This window comes from Talaromyces proteolyticus, assembly GCF_021365285.1.
Source record: "Talaromyces proteolyticus strain PMI_201 chromosome Unknown BGW36scaffold_2, whole genome shotgun sequence".
Taxonomy (NCBI): domain Eukaryota; kingdom Fungi; phylum Ascomycota; class Eurotiomycetes; order Eurotiales; family Trichocomaceae; genus Talaromyces; species Talaromyces proteolyticus.
The window spans coordinates 169,271-188,214 of NW_025764278.1; the positions used below are offsets into that span (position 1 = coordinate 169,271).

General features: G+C 47.0%; 8 protein-coding genes across 8 annotated transcripts; 4 read left to right on the forward strand and 4 right to left on the reverse strand.

Moving 5' to 3' along the window:
* Positions 1–1,300: 1,300 nt before the first annotated feature.
* On the forward strand, positions 1,301–1,855 carry BGW36DRAFT_287711 (uncharacterized protein; the record flags this gene model as incomplete). The annotated part of the gene is made up of 1 exon (XM_046210529.1): positions 1,301–1,855. A coding segment is annotated over one exon (555 nt), but the record flags the coding sequence as incomplete, so codon positions are not given.
* A 1,386-nt stretch (positions 1,856–3,241) lies between these two features.
* On the forward strand, positions 3,242–5,359 carry BGW36DRAFT_368790 (uncharacterized protein). Its single transcript, XM_046215028.1, has one exon. The coding sequence runs from the start codon at positions 3,680–3,682 to the stop codon at positions 5,258–5,260; it is 1,581 nt and encodes a 526-aa protein (XP_046076098.1). The 5' UTR covers positions 3,242–3,679; the 3' UTR covers positions 5,261–5,359.
* Positions 5,360–5,706: 347 nt separating this feature from the next.
* On the reverse strand, positions 5,707–7,036 carry BGW36DRAFT_82556 (putative cytochrome c peroxidase). Its single transcript, XM_046222619.1, has 2 exons — positions 6,686–7,036; positions 5,707–6,590 (listed from the first exon to the last, which is right to left on the reverse strand). Exons 1-2 carry the CDS (start codon positions 6,793–6,795, stop codon positions 5,744–5,746), a joined length of 957 nt encoding a protein of 318 aa, XP_046076099.1. The 5' UTR covers positions 6,796–7,036; the 3' UTR covers positions 5,707–5,743.
* Positions 7,037–7,699: 663 nt separating this feature from the next.
* BGW36DRAFT_354515 (uncharacterized protein) lies at positions 7,700–8,368 on the reverse strand (the record flags this gene model as incomplete). The annotated part of the gene is made up of 1 exon (XM_046213531.1): positions 7,700–8,368. One exon carries the CDS (start codon positions 8,366–8,368, stop codon positions 7,700–7,702), a length of 669 nt encoding a protein of 222 aa, XP_046076100.1.
* Positions 8,369–8,557: 189 nt separating this feature from the next.
* BGW36DRAFT_82539 (Isopropylmalate dehydrogenase-like domain-containing protein) lies at positions 8,558–10,389 on the reverse strand. The gene is made up of 3 exons (XM_046222618.1): positions 9,529–10,389; positions 9,027–9,453; positions 8,558–8,967 (listed from the first exon to the last, which is right to left on the reverse strand). The coding sequence occupies exons 1-3, from the start codon at positions 10,016–10,018 to the stop codon at positions 8,748–8,750; spliced, it is 1,137 nt and encodes a 378-aa protein (XP_046076101.1). The 5' UTR covers positions 10,019–10,389; the 3' UTR covers positions 8,558–8,747.
* Positions 10,390–10,481: 92 nt separating this feature from the next.
* BGW36DRAFT_393531 (uncharacterized protein) lies at positions 10,482–11,798 on the forward strand (the record flags this gene model as incomplete). Its single annotated transcript, XM_046217821.1, has 2 exons — positions 10,482–10,505; positions 10,587–11,798. The coding sequence occupies 2 exons, from the start codon at positions 10,482–10,484 to the stop codon at positions 11,796–11,798; spliced, it is 1,236 nt and encodes a 411-aa protein (XP_046076102.1).
* Positions 11,799–12,344: 546 nt separating this feature from the next.
* Positions 12,345–14,542, reverse strand: BGW36DRAFT_288594 (putative multi-copper oxidase; the record flags this gene model as incomplete). Its single annotated transcript, XM_046210594.1, has 6 exons — positions 12,345–12,537; positions 12,588–13,694; positions 13,776–14,017; positions 14,076–14,150; positions 14,211–14,302; positions 14,371–14,542. 6 exons carry the CDS (start codon positions 14,540–14,542, stop codon positions 12,345–12,347), a joined length of 1,881 nt encoding a protein of 626 aa, XP_046076103.1.
* A 2,256-nt stretch (positions 14,543–16,798) lies between these two features.
* BGW36DRAFT_287036 (putative siderochrome-iron transporter) lies at positions 16,799–18,726 on the forward strand (the record flags this gene model as incomplete). Its single annotated transcript, XM_046210473.1, has 3 exons — positions 16,799–17,073; positions 17,121–17,734; positions 17,792–18,726. The coding sequence occupies 3 exons, from the start codon at positions 16,799–16,801 to the stop codon at positions 18,724–18,726; spliced, it is 1,824 nt and encodes a 607-aa protein (XP_046076104.1).
* Between the last annotated feature and the right edge of the window lie 218 nt (positions 18,727–18,944).

Genomic DNA, 18,944 nt, shown 5'->3' on the forward strand with positions numbered 1-18,944 from the left:
AATAGTAATAGCGAGACAAACAAAGTAGAGCTTCCAATCACATTCCTCGCAGGAAGCAGTCCAATGTTCAAGTTATGCAGTCTCTGCTGTCATCCATTCGATAGACAGACAACAGAGCCAGTCTACTGCAACCCTTCTCGTTTAGCTACCTCTTCCGTCTGTGTCACGTATAGCTGGAACGAGGTGGATGCATCGAGTCGCAACTTGGAAAATGGTATTGTAGTTTTGCTCAACCATGTCCGATTCGGAGCCTGTGTCCGAAATATTCACATTTTATAGTGGCTTTTCTGTCAACATGGCCAAACTCTCCGCCGTCAAGGTTTTGCCAATCCCAGAAGGCCCGTGAAGCAGCAGAATAAGACCGGCTCCTTTTCCGGGAATCACATGATCTATAGACTGGCTACCCTTTGAATGCTCTACGGCAAGGCTCTTGAGAAGGTCCTTTGTTTCTTGGGTAGCTCCAATTCTGGAAGGCCTGCTCTTTGTCGGTTTTTTAGATTTCCTGTACATTGTTAACCAACATGAAGCACCCAATGCTTAGTCTGCATAACAAATCCACAGACTCGTGGCACCGATATCCCTCTCTGCAAGCGTATTACCTGCACAATTTTAAATACAGATAGCATACTAACATGTTCAGCATCCAGACCGTCAGTTGATACAATTACCCATGGAAGACGCGTACATAGACATTGCTTCTTTGACGGGAGGAGGCTCAGATCCGTTACTAAATAAGTAGTGATGATGATGTGGGCAATCTGCTGGGGCTTAAATCCGGCCGAGTTCCGGCCGCAGCTGAAACTCCGACTTGCCAACACCAACTGCCAGCTTGCAAACTCACCGACTTCCAACTGCTCCAACAAGCCGCCCGCTGTAACTGAAACTTCCTTCTGCAACGGGCGCCCAACGACCTAATTGGCTTGGCAATATTCAAGCTGCATTACGAAGGCGGAAGATCGGAACGTTCAGACAGGCGCGATGCAGCAATCCAGCGCTGCAGAACGGAGGCGACTGCAGAATCGCATGAACCAAAGAGCCCATCGTACAGTTCTCTACAGCCTCCCATCTCAGCACATCTCTGACCGTCATACCAGGCCAAAGAAAAGCCAGTGAGGACCGAGCTAATCCGAAAGCTTGCGGTCCATCTGCGCGGAGGAAGTGGGTTGTCACGGCGCCAGATGATTTTTTGAAAAAGGCCCGGGACGGCAGTACGGAGGTGTCCACTTCAAAGAAAAAAGCTTCTTCCAAGTTAAGCAGGGAGAAAGAAATCTTAAAGAAAGACTTGCGCGCCCATACTATTCTCCAGAAATTGCACGATAACCTTTGTCTAGGCCTGGCGCGAGGCTCCCCTACTGCTGATCTGATTCTTTCAGTGACCCAGTTCAATATCATCCGTGCTGTCATATCGAATATCGCGACGATGGGAATGTCCACAGAAGAAATGGGAAATGACGATACTCTATCCCCTTGGAACATGAAAAATCCATGGAAATTAGACCTAGCTACCTTGCCACCGACGCTGCGACCTACTGAACTCCAGAAGCTCATTCCACATCATCCGTGGATTGATCCTTTGCCACTGCCGTCGGTTCGCGATGCCCTGTTGCGCAGAATGGACGATTATGACGATACTGAGCTCTGCAATGATATGATGGGTGAATGTGGCCCCTCCAGCGGTAGACCAGGTCTTATTATTTGGTGTGACCCGTGGGATTCGTACGGCTTCGAGATAACGGAAAGTTTTGCTCAGAAATGGATTTGGATGTTTAAAGATTGCACTGATCTGTTGATGTCGACGAACCATTGGCGAAGGCTAAGAGGAGAACACCCGCTGTTTGCGATCCATTCGGAATAGCTGGCTTTGGGGTCTGTTGAACTCCTCACATACTTCTTCCTGAAGTAATTGACGCAGAACGGTCTCGATGCGATTCTTGAATTAAACAGACACGATTCGAGAGTGACAAACCTGCCGAAAGTACCAAGAACATTGAGTCCGAGCATAAAGAGAACTCGTCTCAAGGAAACAAAAGTCAATTATAATAGCCTTGCAAGTACATTTCTCTTTCAAAGACAGAAAGATACAATAACCCTGGTTCCTATCCTTTTGTCATGCGAAATTCTGGTTTGTCCTTGCATTTGAAATGCATTGTTCACAATCTATTATGCTCTATTTATGGCACAATCTGTCTACAAGGTTTACTTTCACCCTGAGGTGGCTGTCAGGATATATAAGAAAGTCGATTGTCCGCTTCATGGATATGCTGACCATATTCAACGACAATTTTCAATCATTACTGTCGACTTTCAAAATAACATTCACATCCAAACAGCTTATATTCAGCCTGTGAGTGTGAGGATGGAAGGTGAGGACTTGGATCGAAGGAGTAACAAAGCCTCAAAGAAGAGCTACGAAGAGAAATGGGGGAGGGTAGGTCATAAATCCGGAGTTTCTGGAGATTATTCCAAGCCTCCAGAAATTGAAGAGCAAATAATTCAATTGGATGACCTTGATGATCCACCTCCGAATTTCAGGTATAATTTCTTGTGCGGCCGAAAGCCAGAGATGCCCGATGGGGTCGCTTTGATGAGGTTTCATTTCTGGGGGATTAATCACCATTCTCCTAGAACTGGAAATGATAGAGGAGCTGCATTTAGAAAATTATTGTATAATCAGGATCCGCGACATCGCTTGAAAACCGAGGCCGAATTTCGGGATGTTGCTCGTGACACAGGCCCTCGACTGTTGAAACCGGAGATCTTGAAACGATTGAACAAAGCGCCTGTTAGTCGTCACTATCCTAATGTACCAGAAGGTGAAGAAGCATGGGAGCAGCAGCGTCTATTGCCGGTCGTGAAAACGCTGGCTGAAGATAGCAGCCCTGACCGGAATAGCGAGACCGAAATCCCATGTCCAAAGGAGGAACCGCCTAATTTGAAAACCATTCGCGAGGGTGTAGAGCGAATGTTAATCCGACTGCGTTACAAGGACCTGGAACTACATCCATCTGCCGGAGGAATACAACAAGATCACTGTAGCTCGACCGTTCCGGATGGAGGCCGATACAGCTACGTCCAGCCGACCGACAAGGTTCATCTTTTGTCAGACGTGGAACACGATTACAAAATCCAAACCGATGGAACTGAATTTACACAGTGGGGTAAAGGGCCTGCTGCATTGAAAACGGATCGTGGACTGCGGGTTGCAGGGGATTGTATTATTACAGCTGGAAGGTTTCTCGGTGTTGGATTCACAAACATTGATCTCAGCGAAGAGACCCGGGAAGACAATGTTCGCCAACTGTTCGCCAGCCTAGTGAAGACTGACTGGAACAAGACCTTGAACACAGGCACGAATTTGCAGGAAAAAAGAGTCGGTTTCCACAGAGTTATCAGTAATGTCCATGGTTTTTATCAACTCTTGAAAAGAAGTACTCTATTGCGAAAACAATTTCATTTTACTGAGCAGATCGTGGAACGTTGTGGCAGCCACGAGATAGTCAATGAAGAGGAAACGCTATCGTTTCTATCTACAAGCGACCAGTTTCAACGGGACCAGTCTGACGCTGTCAGTATCGAGGAGCTCCTACAGAAAAGTCTACACCCGCCTCCTCCGATACGACGTCCTTGCTCTGCTACTGACTGCGAAAATTATGTTCACAGTTTTTATTCACGTTGGAACATGCCCCTGAGGCTGGCCTTTTGCCCACCGCTTGGCATAGCTCCAACAAATCACACCAGTGACAATATACATTTTGAAGTCCTGGACAAGAATGGGGAGGAAGAACATGTTCTTTATCGGTGGCTTGGTGGTATTTATTGCGACCGAAAAGAAACCAATGACCCAAATACCAAGTACCGCGTTTATTGGACAGATTCTGGTCTAGGTGAGAAGAAAGACACCATCCGGATGTATGACCCATTTCTGTTGGATGGCCGTATTATTGGTGATATCAAACCGGCTCCAGATGGTTCGTTAATCCCGGCAAAATGGTGGCCACCTGTTCTATTCTATGAAAGGGTGTTAAACCCGGATTCCATGGATATTGTAGTGGCATCTGGGGTGTTAGGAGATATCGGCTATGCTGTTCAGAACGAGATAGTGATTACGCAACACCACGAGCCGTGGGCTTCGAGGCGACCAGCCCTTGCTTCTACCAATGGCGATGCAGTACAGAACTACGTGGAACAGGGTCAGATAGGTGAGGCTGAAATTGGTGGTATTGAATTTGACAAAGAATTTGCTCGATTTACGAATATACAGAATCAGAGATACGAGAGGGAAACTGCTCCTTCTCCATCTCTGTACAGTAATGATGGCCACTTTACAAGTCAAATTCATGATCCGACACCTGAAACCCTAATTTCTCAATCAATACCCGATTCCACACTTGCCAATTATCCGAACGTTCTTCGGATTGTAGAATTAGACGGCTACGACAATATACCAGATTTCAATGCCAATGCCAGAGATGGTTTACAAAGTGGAACCTTCGAGGCAGGTGTCTGTAGTTCTGATGGTCAGCCAAACAACTATCCTTTCTTGGAGGCATTTTTTACAGATGACGTAAATAGAATGGAGGAAGACTTAAGACTTATTGGTGAATCTGAAGCTGATGTTCAGACCAGCTCTGTCATTCCATCTGGGGCTGGGGAAACTAACAATACTGGAGATATCGGCCAGAACGTACGACATTACAACGAGCAGAATAATGTCACTGTGGCGCCTCAGGATTTAGGACGGGATCAGTTCCAAGCACACGTACGGGGAATGGAGTCGAATGTCAACATCGTACCACAAGGACAAAGATTTCAGACCATTATGAGACACAGGCCCTTTCAAGGAGGCGATTTCCTAGTGCCTTCAATAGAGATAGACTTTCAAGAAACTGCTGCTTTTAACATGAAAGGTACTTTTCCTGCTTCTTCATTTTACAACAGGGCACAATACGAAAGCTCTGTATTACCACCAGGAAGGAATGAAAACCAACATCAGCACCATGGTTCATCGTTTCCGAGTTCAGGGTTTAGCGAAAATATCACATCAGCATCTGGCAAGTCTTTTCCAACCCTGGCCCCTTCGCCTGACGTGTACCCGCACTTTGCAATGATGCCATATCCTCGAGCGCCATCTTCTGCCGCGATGCTTCCAGCTGAGTTGGCTGTGGTGCCCAAGAAGAGAAAATCATCCATCTCTAACTTGCAGCAATATGGACAGGCCTTCCAGCCCAAGAAGGCTAATTTGGGGGATTTTGGCCAATAGATATATATGCCCGTGTATTCATTTTTGAATGTTTAATGGTTACTTGTTTCAAATGTTGTGTACATAAGGTTTGTTTACATGGTCTTACCAGCAGTATACCACAGTACATATAATTAATGATACCTTGTGCCACCAAAGAACGTAAGGATTGAATTATACGCAAATACATTTAATTAATATCAATATAAAACAAACTATTAATTGTCACAATCCATCATACTACCTCGGTACCTACGGTTTATTTTCTAATAGTATGTAGTTACCCCGGATCTCCCCGCATTTGCCGAGCCAATGTGCGCCCGCCCATTAATAAGACTCCTTCCTTCGCTCCTTTTCTCTCCTTCCCTTCTGAACTACATCTACTGTCGTCCATCTATCAGCCATCCAGTCTATTCTCTATTCTACTCTAACTGCTATTATTCTAACATGTGCAACACAATCTAACAAACAGATACAAACAAATACAAACAAATACAAACAGACCTACAACCTGGCCCGCTCAACAATCTGCTGCCGTTGTCCTTCCGACTTCAGCGGTCCCTCTGGAACAGTGCTCTTCTTCGGTGCCGACACGTATCCGCCGCGCACATTATCGGTGTTGATCACGCTGCCCTTGTCGTCGCGCTTGATGCCTAACTCCAACAGCTTGCCAAAGACATCGGCAAAGTGCTGGAAGAAAAGATCCTTGTCGTCGGCGTATTTCTTGACCCATAGCAGGAACGAAGAGTCCGAGAGCAACGACATGTCGGTGGGCAGCATCATCAATGGCTCTTCCTTTTCGTCGGCCGGCGCATCAGGATCGCTGTAGTTGAACTGCTTGACGCCGTTTGACAGCGTGGTTGGTTTCCACTCGAGGTTGAGGAGTAACCGAAAGTATTGGTTGGAGAAACGCGTGGGATTGTTCACCCATGGTCCGTCGAAGCCACTGCGGTCCTTGTGCCCGCGGCCCAGATTGTGTGCTCCAGATAACGCAACGATCTCTTGGTCGTTGAATCCCATACGGTAGAAGATGTGACGGAGATGGTCAGCGCCTTGGGCGGCGTCAGGCAGCCTGCCGCGCGGAGGCAATTTGCTGTCGTCTACGAAATCTGTTCGGCCAGGAAGCCACTTGACGTCGGGCCCTCCCATCTCTTTCACAGCGACTACACCAGCTAATGTCCAGAGATCGGAGTATGTGATCCACGGGTGTCGTTCTTTCACGGGCTCAAGGAATGCTCGCGCAACCTGCAGACCAGCATTAGCTGGGTCTCCTCCCTCTGCTTCGTATCGCATGCCAGCACCGTTTGAACCGCCAGTGTCGGATGCGACGTCATATGTACCGGCGGAGTGCCTGCATTCAAATCCCCAAGTCAGTCTTCCGCACGCGAACTACCTGTCACAATAACAAAGGAATAAAAAGAGGGGAAAGAGGAATGGTCCGCTTACCAGGCGAGTCGCACGAATACCGGACCGGCGCTGCCATCGTCATAATCAGGCTTTTTGAGCTGAGCGACAATGTCTTTGCGCACAGCGTCGTAGTCGCCGGACTGGCTCATCGTGTGCTGCGGTTTCGCTTTTCGGCCGACAGGTGGTTGCTAGGTTGCTGTGAGTTCTGGGCGGCTGCAACGAGGCTGTTATGCAGTGGCCGGATAGGGCAACAAAAATCTATATCAATTGCAGCAGCAAAAAATCAATTTGGAGAGAGAATAACGAATTGCTGGCGTTTTCCTGCTGCTTTTTGCTCGGGAGTCGGGAATAGCCCGGTGGATCCATGTTATCATCAACCGCGTTATCAGCATCAAATCACAACCAGGAGATTTGCCGAGGCACAACCAGCCTAGTTTTCACCCAGTGCCAATTACATATGATTTAATTACATATGAATGGTGCAGCTGCCACGCAAAATCGAACGGCCGAGTTTTTTTCGCGTGAAGCCGGGACGCCGACAATGATGTGATCCAGGTGGCGACCCCTGACAATATTAATGTCTGTTGGAAGAAAATTATGTCCAAAATTACTTCCATGGAAACATCACATGTCACCGCTGCAAATATCCTGCCCGAGATCTCGGCCCGTGCAATCTCGGATGAATCATTGAGCAGTTCAAATCTGAGTACAAGTAGTCTCTTTTCCGAACCATCCTACAGGTGCTCTGGTAAGTACTAGATGCCAGAGCATTTTTCTTAGGTAAGAATGAATAGATCGTAACAGTCCATGCCATTTTCTCGCCATCTATCTTGATATTCGCGACTAATGATATATAATACACCGCGTACGAGCTTACTATGCTACCGTCTAGTTTACTGGAAACACTCCACTTCAGATGTCACTGACACTTTCTGACTAATATTACAATTTCAAATTCAGCCTTATACATTCAATCAATTTCAGATCAAGCCCTTTATCTTAGAAAAATCTCCTAATCTTCCATTGTTAATCAGTATCCGAAGATGAGCCGGATCAATCCATATCATTGTTCTCCATGGTCTGTACATTCTGCACATGTTTGGCATCATCTACCTCGTTTCCACGCTGCTTCGATGTCTCGTTCCACAATATTTCCTTTACAGTAATCACAGCCTCTTCGCCACAGTGAGCCGCAGGAACTTCGGCGGATGTGGTGGTAGTCGGGGCAGTTGGTTGACTATCCGAAGAATTGTTCGCATTTCCCACATCACTATTGAAGGAAGGAAAGGCCAGCAACTCAGATCCTTGAGTAACAGTAGGGGCTAAAGCCAACTTCATCTGACTACCTGTTTGTGCTTGTTCTTGATCCTTGCGTAGCGCATCCTTCTTCATCAAACTTTTCATCATCCTGAGCCCTTTCTTCGCTTTCTTGGCCTGCTTCTTGAGTGATCTCATTCTTTGAAGCGTCTTTCGTAGCGCACGCCTCTCTCCATGCTTGATCTTGCGTATGACCTGGTCAAATTGTACTGTGTTGTTGGTATCAAGCACACCGGTTTGACAATAATGGCCTATAACATAGACACATCCTTCAATATCCTCTGCAATCGAGTCAATGAGACTTGTCTTTGCTGCAGATGACAGTGTTGCGATGTGATGAGGGTTTTGGGTGTTGTGGAGGCGAAGGAGAGAAAAGCCCGGTTTGGGGAGGGCTGGGCGTGGCATTTTGGTTTTGAACTGAAGGTATTGTGTAGTTGGATGTTTAGAACTGGAGAAATTCAGGGATAGATGAGTTTGTGCTAGTAGATGGTGAGGAGATGAAGATCTTCAAATGTTCTGCCTGCAAATGGGTCAGTTAATAAACTATATGATGAGGCCTATTAATTGTTGACCGATAGAAAGAAAGATGGCTTTGCTAAACACTCAAAGGCGGAATGATGGGACAAAGGCACATATGTAATAATGCTGAATGGTGTTTGTATAGTATAATGTGTAGCCTTCTATATCCATAGCAATTTTATTCTGTGATAAGAGATTGCAAGGACCTTAAAGAACCCGTCTTGAAAGTTAATTTACTCTTGGTGACTGTGTTCAAACCTCGGAATTAAGAAGCAATCTTCTCCAGTTCTGCAACAACGGCATCTCCAAACTCCTTTGTGGTCGCTGTTCCTCGCAAGTCTCCCGTCCGTACGCCTGCCTCTAGCACATTTCTAACTGCATCCTCTATTTGTTTGGCTTCTTTTTCCATGTCAAAGGAATATCGGAACATCAATGCGACGCAAAGAATCATCGCGGTCGGGTTAGCAATATTTTTTCCCGCAATGCTATTGTGTTTCAGTATCAGTCTGCCGCAAAGTACATTCAGAACAACAGAATGACATACTCTGGAGCTGAGCCATGGGTAGGCTCGTACAAAGCCTTTTGCTTTTTACCTGCATCTAGTGGCAACCCTGGTAGAGTGTTGAGGCTGGCAGATGGCAGGACTCCTAATGTACCTACGATACTGCCTGCTTGGTCGGATATCATATCCCCAAAGGTATTATCAGCAAGCAAGACGCCGTTCAGTTTGCGGGGGTTGATTGCTAGAATCAACGATGCAGAATCGGCAAGCTGGTTCATGTATTGGACCTGTGGAAATTCGGTTTGCATGGTCTGCTCAAACACTTTGCGCCAGAGCCGAGAAGAAGCAAGCACATTCGCTTTATCGAGTGAAATAACTGGCCACGGGGGATTGTGTCGAAGAGCCAGTTGCGCTGCTATACGAGTGACACGTTGGATTTCAGCTGTCGAATAGCCCCATTCATCCATTGCTATCATCTGTTAGTCTCCTCCCTTTCAATACCGACGACCTAACCCCAGCAACATAGAGAAGAAAAGAAACAAACCGTAGTCAGCATCCTCTATTTTCTTCCCAAAGTATGCTCCCCCACAATTCTCCCTCACCACTACAAAGTCTACACCTTCGATAACATCCCGCTTAAAAGGGCTAAACTCTCTTGAGATGGATGGAGATGGGGTATCTGCTGCACACGGCCTCAGATTTGCATAGATATCCAATGCACGCCGAACCTGCAAGAGGCCGCCTTCGGGCCCGTCAAGGCCTCTTCTCTGACTATCCCATTTGGGGCCCCCGACAGCAGCGAAGAGAACCGCATCGGCCCAGTCGCGTGCAATGGAGAGGACCTCTGGAGTGACAGATTTGCCATGCTCGTCGATGCTGCAGCCACCGATCAGTTCGGAACGAAAATGAAACTGGTGCGACGCGGAAACAGAAGCGAGAGATGCAACGTGGTTGAGGATTTTCACGGCTTCGGCCATCACTTCAGGGCCGATGCCGTCGCCTGGGAACAGCAGGATATTGTGGGTGTGTGCCATGTTTTTTGGTATAGACTTTCTGACCGATACTCAAATAAAGACATTTCATATGGAGTGTTGAATACAGTCCGGCAAATGCAGCTCTCTACAGCGATCGGACTTTGCTCCGAGTGGGGTTAACGTTAACCCCACAATGAGGCTGAAGCCATCAATTGCTGCAGATAATGGCGATATGCATCTGTAAATGTCAGGGCTATTCGTAGCAAGAGTGCCAGCGCTGCTGCCTGGCTGAAGAGCAAGGGAATATTAATCAGCGCTCGATGTTGGTTTTTCTTTTCTTCAATGTTCTTGTTGTTGGTAGAGCCGCTGCGACCTTCTGTTTTGGGGAAGGCGTGGGCTCTAGTGACGCCAACTAACATTCACATTCACATTTACATTGATGCTGGAACCCTCGACTTTGCAACTTCATCTGTGCAACCATTGAAGTGTTGAGTGCCGTTTCTTGAAAATATTAATTCCTGCCATGCGTATTGTATCCCGCGAGGAGGTTCGTTCTGACCTGCCCTCCAGGCCCAGACATGCCGTTCAACCCTCTATTGCATCACCCGATGGAATATTTGGCATCAAGGCGTCTCTCCTCATCCCAGGTCGTGGCGAGCCGATCACCGACGGTGCTCTCGTGATCCATGGCTCGAAAATTGCATGGGTTGGCCTGCAGTCCTCTATCCCACCAAAATATACGACAGTGCAATTTCGCCATGTACCTGTGTTGATGCCAGGAATGTGGGACTGCCACATGCACTATTCTGGCGACAGTCCCGATGAAGGCGGGGGTTCTTATGAAGCTATATTTGCTTCGCCTGCTCTTGCCGGAGCGCGTGTCTCCAAGGAGCTGGAGAGGACTCTCCTTGCGGGATTCACGACCGTCCGCGAGACTGGCGGATATGCTGGGGAGATATCTCCTGCCGTTGAAGAGGGGACCCTCGTCGGTCCTAATGTGTATTCCAGTGTCGGCGTGATAAGCATGACAGGTGGGCATGCCGATGTTCATAATGTGCCGATTGATACCGTCCTCGATAATGGACGACACGGCGGTCCATTTCAAGTCTGTGATGGGATGACTGATTGTCTTAAGACGGTGCGACTGATGGTTCGCCGAGGCGCAAAATTGATTAAAGTGTGTGCTACCGGCGGTGTTGGCAGTCTTTTGGACGACCCTGAAGACGCGCAGTTTTCGCCCGAGGAACTCAAGGCGATTGTTGATGAGGCAGCGCGCACGAAGAGAATTGTTGCGGCTCATTGCCATGGAAAAGAAGGAATTCTCAACGCACTCAATGCTGGTGTGCGAACCATTGAACACGGAAGTTATTTGGACGAAGAAGCAATTGCGCTCATGAAAGAAAAAGGCGCCATACTTATTGCAACAAGATTGATTGTTGTTGAAGGGATAAAAAATCCTAAAGGGTGGGCGCCAATCAACTACCAAAAGCTTTTGAAGATTGACGAGCATAACAAGAAATCTTATGCACTCGCTGTCAAACATGGGGTCAAGATTGCACTCGGGACGGACTGGATTGCCGGCGAACATGGAAAGGAATTAGCTTTTGCTGTCGAGGCTGGTCTGACACCTTTGGCAGCGATTGAAGCTTGCACAGCTACCGGCCCGGAAACATTAGGAAGTCATTTTGCACCGTTATCCGGACAGTTGAAAGAAGGGTATGATGCGGATCTCATCGCTGTGACAAGTAATCCGTTGGATGATATCAGTATTCTGGGGGACCCCCAGAACGTGACACATGTTTGGAAGGGAGGTAAGCTGTTTAAAGAATATTGCAGTTGAATGATCCTATATTTGAATGAGATATCTTTGTTCTAATACAGATATCATATCGTATTTCACAAGCGAGCGACGCACCCCCGATTCCCATATATAACCAACAATTTTGGGCCCTCAATATTTCACCACTTTTACTAGAAATATAGTCTGAAATTATTTTATACTTATTGTATATTATAAATAAAAATATATTTCAATATTAATAGGATCAAAAAGATTAACCTAGAAATTATTATTACTCCAAAAAATTACGCTGTAATTCTGTATATTTTTTATGCATCTTAATTATCTTTATAACCATTAACAATTATTTTGAAAAACTAAGCATATATAATATTAAGAGTAGAATCTATATTCTATATTAATTTCAGACATTATTTTCTAGTAAAAGTGGTGAAATATTGAGGGCCCAAAATTGTTGGTTATATATGGGAATCGGGGGTGCGCCGCTCGCTTGTGAAATACATTACACCACATTGAATCAATCATACATGGAGTTAACATACCCCAGGGATATATAGTAACTTGCCTCATCATCTAACAAAACCATCAATCGTCAAAGTAGTGACTTACTAACGGATCGAATATTGAGTTTCCATATGCATTTCCCCCGTAACTAAGATAACCCTCGACGAGCTCTGGTGTCGTGCCGCGAGTTATCTCAGATGCATTGCCCATCACCCAAACAGCTTCCATACCCATGATCATATGTTGAAGGATATGACAATGTATCATCCAAACACTGTAACAATCAGCACATTAGACTATATAGATGAAGGTTATGCTACTTACCCAGGGTTCTGGACTTTGACTCGCCATGCCCTCCATCCTTGGCAAGTATAATTGTGTCCGGCACCGACTTCGTCTCCATCAACATACTTGAATAAAAGACTAGTGTCTCTCTGGATCGGATTATACCCTTTCAACCGCTCCTCATTCTCAGTGGCATTGTACGTCCCAGATCCACAGCCAAGATCGTATACATGGTCGCCGTGAATATGCCACGGATGGGTATCAAAACCTCCATATACACCGTTTGGTTCGTTGATCAGGATGATATCAATGACCTCACCTATCTTGGCTGGATAGACATTGAGGTCGGGATCCCACCCGCCATGCTTCTGAACTGCAGTCTCATAATTTGGTACGGCACGCTCTCCGCGCCGGTACACATCGACTAGGTAAGGGGTGTCGGCTGATGGGTTCCTGTCATTGAATGGGTTTTCCCCCTCATGTTGGTTGTCCTCCGTCCATGTGCGATTATTCACTGTCCAGAATGCACCGCTTTGGGCAATGATTTGCGACGAAACCAGGACCACTTGCCGAGTCACTTGATCGGCTGTTGGAAAGCCATTCGGTTCCCGCGGCTGTAAGGTGTATTCTAACCAGTCTTGATTATGAAATGGGATATCAACAGGCTTTTCGGTAGGGGGAGAAGGTGGTACCGTAGTATTTAGACTCGCGTTGGTCTTGTACGACAAGATAGCGTAAAACGTGTCGTTTAGATCTCTATATCGCGTCTCGATCTGCATCCAGAACATGCTTTTACCTAGATCTTGCAGCTCTTCCTCTGATTTTGTATGTATAATAAAGTCATATCGCTGTCCCGATGCTATTTGGATTAGGTCTGTGCTCGCAGGCTGCGTATACCTTGCATCGGCAGCGATAATTGTCAAATTGTCATGGTCTTCAAACGCAAGAACTAGAGGGCTGAGAGAAACGCCACCAATGGTGCGGAAACGATAGGTCGTGTCCGGCTCGACTTCGATTATCTCTGGGCTGCATGGCTTTTCGGCAGATAGGTCTGGCTTTGCCCAAGGTTTGGATGTTTCAGTCTCGTTGGCAGGGAGGCCGAGGTATCCGTTTCCGTTGACGAGGATAGATGCTGCTTCTCCAGTCCTAAGAGGGTAAGCAATCAGATACTCGGCACATAGACAGGTATAATACCGACATGGGTATTGTTAGGTAAGCGTGACTTACCATCCAAACTCCGAAATTGGAGCCGTCAGATATTTCTGGACTGTCGCATCTGTCCAATTGAAAAGTTCGGACAGGAAGATTATCTTCTCGCTCTCATAATCATAAGGAGAGTTTTCACCCGCTTCATGAACAACTAAAGGTCCCGTGGCGGTTACTGCCTGAAATCCAATATGAGAATGATAGAAATACGAGCCAGCTTCTCCGATCTGTGGTCGAATCTCGTAGTCGAAGAAATGCTGGGCCTTTGAGCAACAATCATGTCAGTATCAATAAGTCTGATTTATGAAAGATTTGTCCTACCTTAATTGGCCACTGGCTGGCTTGAGGCGTACCATCTGACCATGGGGAGACCGATTGGCTCAAGCCATGCCAATGCTGGTAACAGCAAAACCCCGATTAGCTTTTTTCAAATGCACCGAGGAGTTTGCCACTCACCATAGTTAAATTTTCCGACCGAAAGTCATTATAAACTCTAACCCAAGTAGTCTGGTTTTCTTTCATATAGAGTGTTGGTCCTGGCGTCGTTCCTATAAACCCGCAAAGGGTTGTTAGTTTTGAAACACATAGGCATATTGAAGTATCTAGTTTGGCATACCGTTTACTACAGCAGACAACCTCGTCCGACAGGCAGCCGATGTAGTCTCTTCACCGACTCGAAGAATATAGTCTGGTTGGAAATTGCTGTCATGTCTGAACTGACGCAGGCCCATCGTCCATGGCAGACAGACAAGAAGAAGGTATACCATGAAGCGGATTGATGCAAGCATCTTAGCAGTAAATGGCGCGTTCACCATGATTGCCGTCAGTTAGAGATGCTTCGACATACCGGGGTCCTATTAGTCGGATGAGTTCATGCTACTTATACCTTAGGCTGGATAAAGTTGGCATGATTCACGGAGCCAGAAGATCATGCAAAAGCCCGAACATGTTCGGGAATATGCATCCTTAAGGATCAACTCAGTTTAGCGGTGAATTTGTAGCGTGCTATCCCAACTCGAATATGGTATATCCATGTTGATCTAGCTGTCCGAGGTGGGCCAGTTCCATTTTCCATAGCCCGAGGTGGAGCTTTAATGGGCATTAATGCCACGTACAGCATTTGTGTGACTAGAAGGTCAAGAAGTTGTTCGATATTCAGTCGTTTGCTTTTGTCGATGTCTCAGAATCCCCGCAGCTTGTGCGACATCCAAGAGCTTTCGCCAAATCCGGTTGGAAGATGAAAGCTTTTCAGGTGCATCGTACGATAGTCCCCGCTTAAGCTTTCGCCGATCGTCTCTTTTGAGAGAAGAATTCCAAAATGTAACATAGTTCGTGGATAGAAAGAAGTAAGAAAAGTAAGAAGGCTATATTTGGAAGAGATACGCGCAAGGATAGCTGTATCGGGGAACCGATCCCGCCGTTTAGCTTCGGGTATTGGAACGGCATTAGTCTCGTTTTGACTGTTATGACCGACTTTGAGACGATCAATCCGATTCACACTTAACACTTAGTACTTCGTGGTTATTAAATATAAAAGGGGATTTAGATGCAAAGTTAGCAATTACAATAACGACAACCCAGTTATAGATCTCCAAGCCAAGATTCAATACTTTTATATGAACCTACTCCCCAGCATGCTCACGTCGTTCTGCCATTGACTCGATCCATCGCAATGGTTGGAAAAATTCTGAATTTACAATTGATGAAAGCTGTGAGGGATAAGTCCTAAAGCATGTTTATGGCGTCTATTCGCGAGAAAACTAAGGTTCGAGAAGAGAACTATGATACAGAGAGAAATCGAAGCGTAAGCGCCAACGAGGAAATCACCTGACTTTCTGCCTCAGGCATTGCTGCCTCCAGCAGAACCTCCACAAAAGCCATGGCTGATATTTCTGAGGTCTTGGCAGTAGCAATTTCGCTTCTGCGAGATATATATTATTCACAACGGCAGAAATAAAAGAAAGACAGCCGACGTCGGAGGCCAGAAGTTCAATCTACAGCCTGCAGGATTTGAGGCGACATGTTCTAGAAGCATTCTCGGCCATATTATAATTTCGCCATGTCATTGTTATTGCGATACTGATGGTTACTGGCTGCTAGTAGCCACTAGTGTCATTGCAAAACCAACAAAAGAAACAAAAAAAAGAAAAGAAAAAAAGATGAGGTTTGGATCTAATCAGATAAGCCGCTGAGAGGGCTAGTCCCGAAGTAGTAACGGCGCAGGGCTCGTGGGGGTCATCAGACGAGCTAGGCCCAATTAAGGCAGGGTTGCACGGAGAGGCCGGTCCTTCCTCTTCTTCTTTCCGCTTCTATCTGTCCCTCCCTCTTCTCTCGTTCTCTGGTTTTATTCTGCTATTGCTCTGCTCTTCTCTGTGTCATGGTTATGACATTTTCCTGGGAGGCTGCAGTGCGCTGGCATAACCGGATGCTGCCTATGGCCCGCTAGTGGGGAACCCGAAATGCAATTTTTTCCTTCCAGTTCGAGCGCAGCGCTCCGACTCGCACTACGCTGAGGCCTCCACTCCAAGTGGACACTGGATGCAACTGCGACAGTGACTGGCCGACACGGTTACCACTTGTTAGTTATCCCTGTTATCACTGGTCGCGTTCTTTTCCCTCGAGCAATCCCTCGGGGCGTCGTCAGCCGACTCTCACCACCCATCTGATTATTCTCTCAGGAACGGGCGCTTTTCCAGAACCCGCTGCGACCGACGCGTTATCTGATCCGGTTTAGGTTTAGCAACAATGTTATCAGATCCGCAGCCTGTCGAGCCTACTGCCTTGGCGCTTTTATTGTCGTCTTTTGCCTGTCGCTACACCCCATTTCCCCTTTCTTCTTCTTTCGTGCATGGTTCTTCCCCTGCCCATCAACGTGGGAAAACGTACCAGACGAACCGATAGGCCGACTGCCCCGGTGGATACCGTGCAACAGAAAGCGTCTATATTAACCCGCTCGTGCCTCCATACCCGTTCCTCTTCTCTGCCTCTGCTTTGTGACTTTGCGACCTTTGCGCCTGTCTACCGCCCCTGCGTCAACTAACAATATGGGTGTGGTCCTTGACAACGTTCACAACCGGGATACGTCCCAAGTTGGCGCTACTGTCTTGCCTACAGATGGTATTCCTGACGAGAAAGCACCCCCGAGCGCCGAGGACGCCGCCGCCAACGATTCCGACAACTTGAGTCTCGAGGCCCGCAATGAAAAGGAGGTCCTGCAGAATCCTGACAAGGTTACTTCCTATGCAGAGGCCGGTGTTCAAAAAGCTGAAGCATCCGCCCTCGTGTGGGGCAAGAAGGCTGTCTACGCAACTTATGCCTGGTCAGTTGCATCACTTCTTTTCCAAACATAACCTAACTTTGTTGCAGGATTTGGGTCTGCTTTTTCATGCTTGCCTTCCAGTCAGCGGTAGGAAACCAGCTGCTTTTTACGGCATATTCCGACTTCCAGAACGCCCCGGCTATTGCAACAGCCAACATTCTGGCGACCATCGTCGGTGGCGTGCTAAAACTACCTATTGCCAAAGTTCTCAATCTGTGGGGCCGTAGTGAAGGTTTGGTGATTGCGCTCATCGTCTATATTATTGGAATTATCCTCCTGGCCTCCTGCACTGGACCTGATAGCTACGCCGCTGGTTACGTACTTTACTGGATTGGGTATGATGCTCTCTACGTAATCCTGGACGTCTTCATCGCAGACACGTCGGGTATGCGAAACCGTGCTTTTGCCTTTGGCTTCGTCAATACTCCATTTATCTGCACCGCGTTTACGGGCCCCTTGGCTGCCGCTTCGTTCGTCAAGACGAGCGGATGGAGATGGGGCTACGGTGTGTTTAGTATCATCATGCCTTTCGTGTTTCTTCCATTGGCCGTTGTTTTCAAGTTCTATCAGCGCAAGGCCAAGAGACTAGGCGTCTATAACAAGGAACCAAGCGGTCGCACCGTCAAACAATCGCTTGTTTACTACTTGCATGAATTCGACGGTATGCATTTTCCTATCAAATATTAATGAACATGGAGAAATACTGATATCTATCCAGTTGTTGGCGCTTTTCTGCTCATGTCTGCCTTCATCCTCTTCTTGCTTCCGTTCAGTCTGCAGTCGTCTCGACGCATCACCTACGATAGCGCGGCATTCATCTGTATGATTATCATCGGATTCCTGCTATTCTTTGTCTTTGCAGCCTGGGAACGGTTCGGTGCGCGAGTGCAATTTGTTCGATGGGAGCTACTAAAAAAGCGTACCGTGCTCGGTGCGTGCCTTTGTGCAGCCGCCTTGAACCTTTCCTTCAGCTGTTGGGACTTGAATTACTACTACTTCGTCATGGTTGCGTACAACCTCAACTTGGCCGACACTGGTTATATGACCCAAATTTACAACGTGGGGTCGTGTTTCTGGGGACCAGTCTTTGGTTTGTCTGTCCGCTTCACTAAACAGTTCAAATACACTTGTCTGGCTTTCGGTGTTCCCCTGCTCCTGCTCGGTGCAGGCCTTCAGATCCACTTCAGGGGCCAGGAAGGCTCTATCGGCTACCTGATCATGTGTCAGATTTTTATTGCTTTCTCTGGCGGGACTCTTGTCATAGGAAACGACATGGCTGTCATGGCCGCCGCCGACCGCATGGGTGTGCCTATGATGCTCTCGCTCATTTTCATGTTCAGCAGTTTGGGAAGCTCGATCGGAAGTGCTGTGAGCACTTCCATCTACAGCAGCACCTTCCCCGACGCTCTTGCCTCTGCGCTGCCCGACGCACTCAAGTCGAACGCAACCGAAATCTATAACAGCGGATATCTAGTTCAGTACACCTACCCCGTCGGGACACCAACGCGAGATGCCATCAATTATGCCTGGGGTTACACTCAAAAGTACGAATCAGTTGCCGCCGTCTGCTTTTCCATCTTGACCATTCCGGCCGTTGCTATTTGGAAGAACTACAAGGTCGACAAGCAACAAAATAAGGGAACAATGCTGTAGAAATCGTGTCTATAGTTGGATATCTCATAACATTCCCATACCTTTACCTTTGTCAATTAGATCTATAATAATTCGACTCTCATTCAAATATTGAAGAGGTCCAGACTGTAGTTAATAATTTTAGCAACCACGACTTGCGTTCAACCACGACCAGACCAGTTGACAACTACAAACTCAATATCTGTATAGTTTTTCATCTTCATAATAAACATCAAATC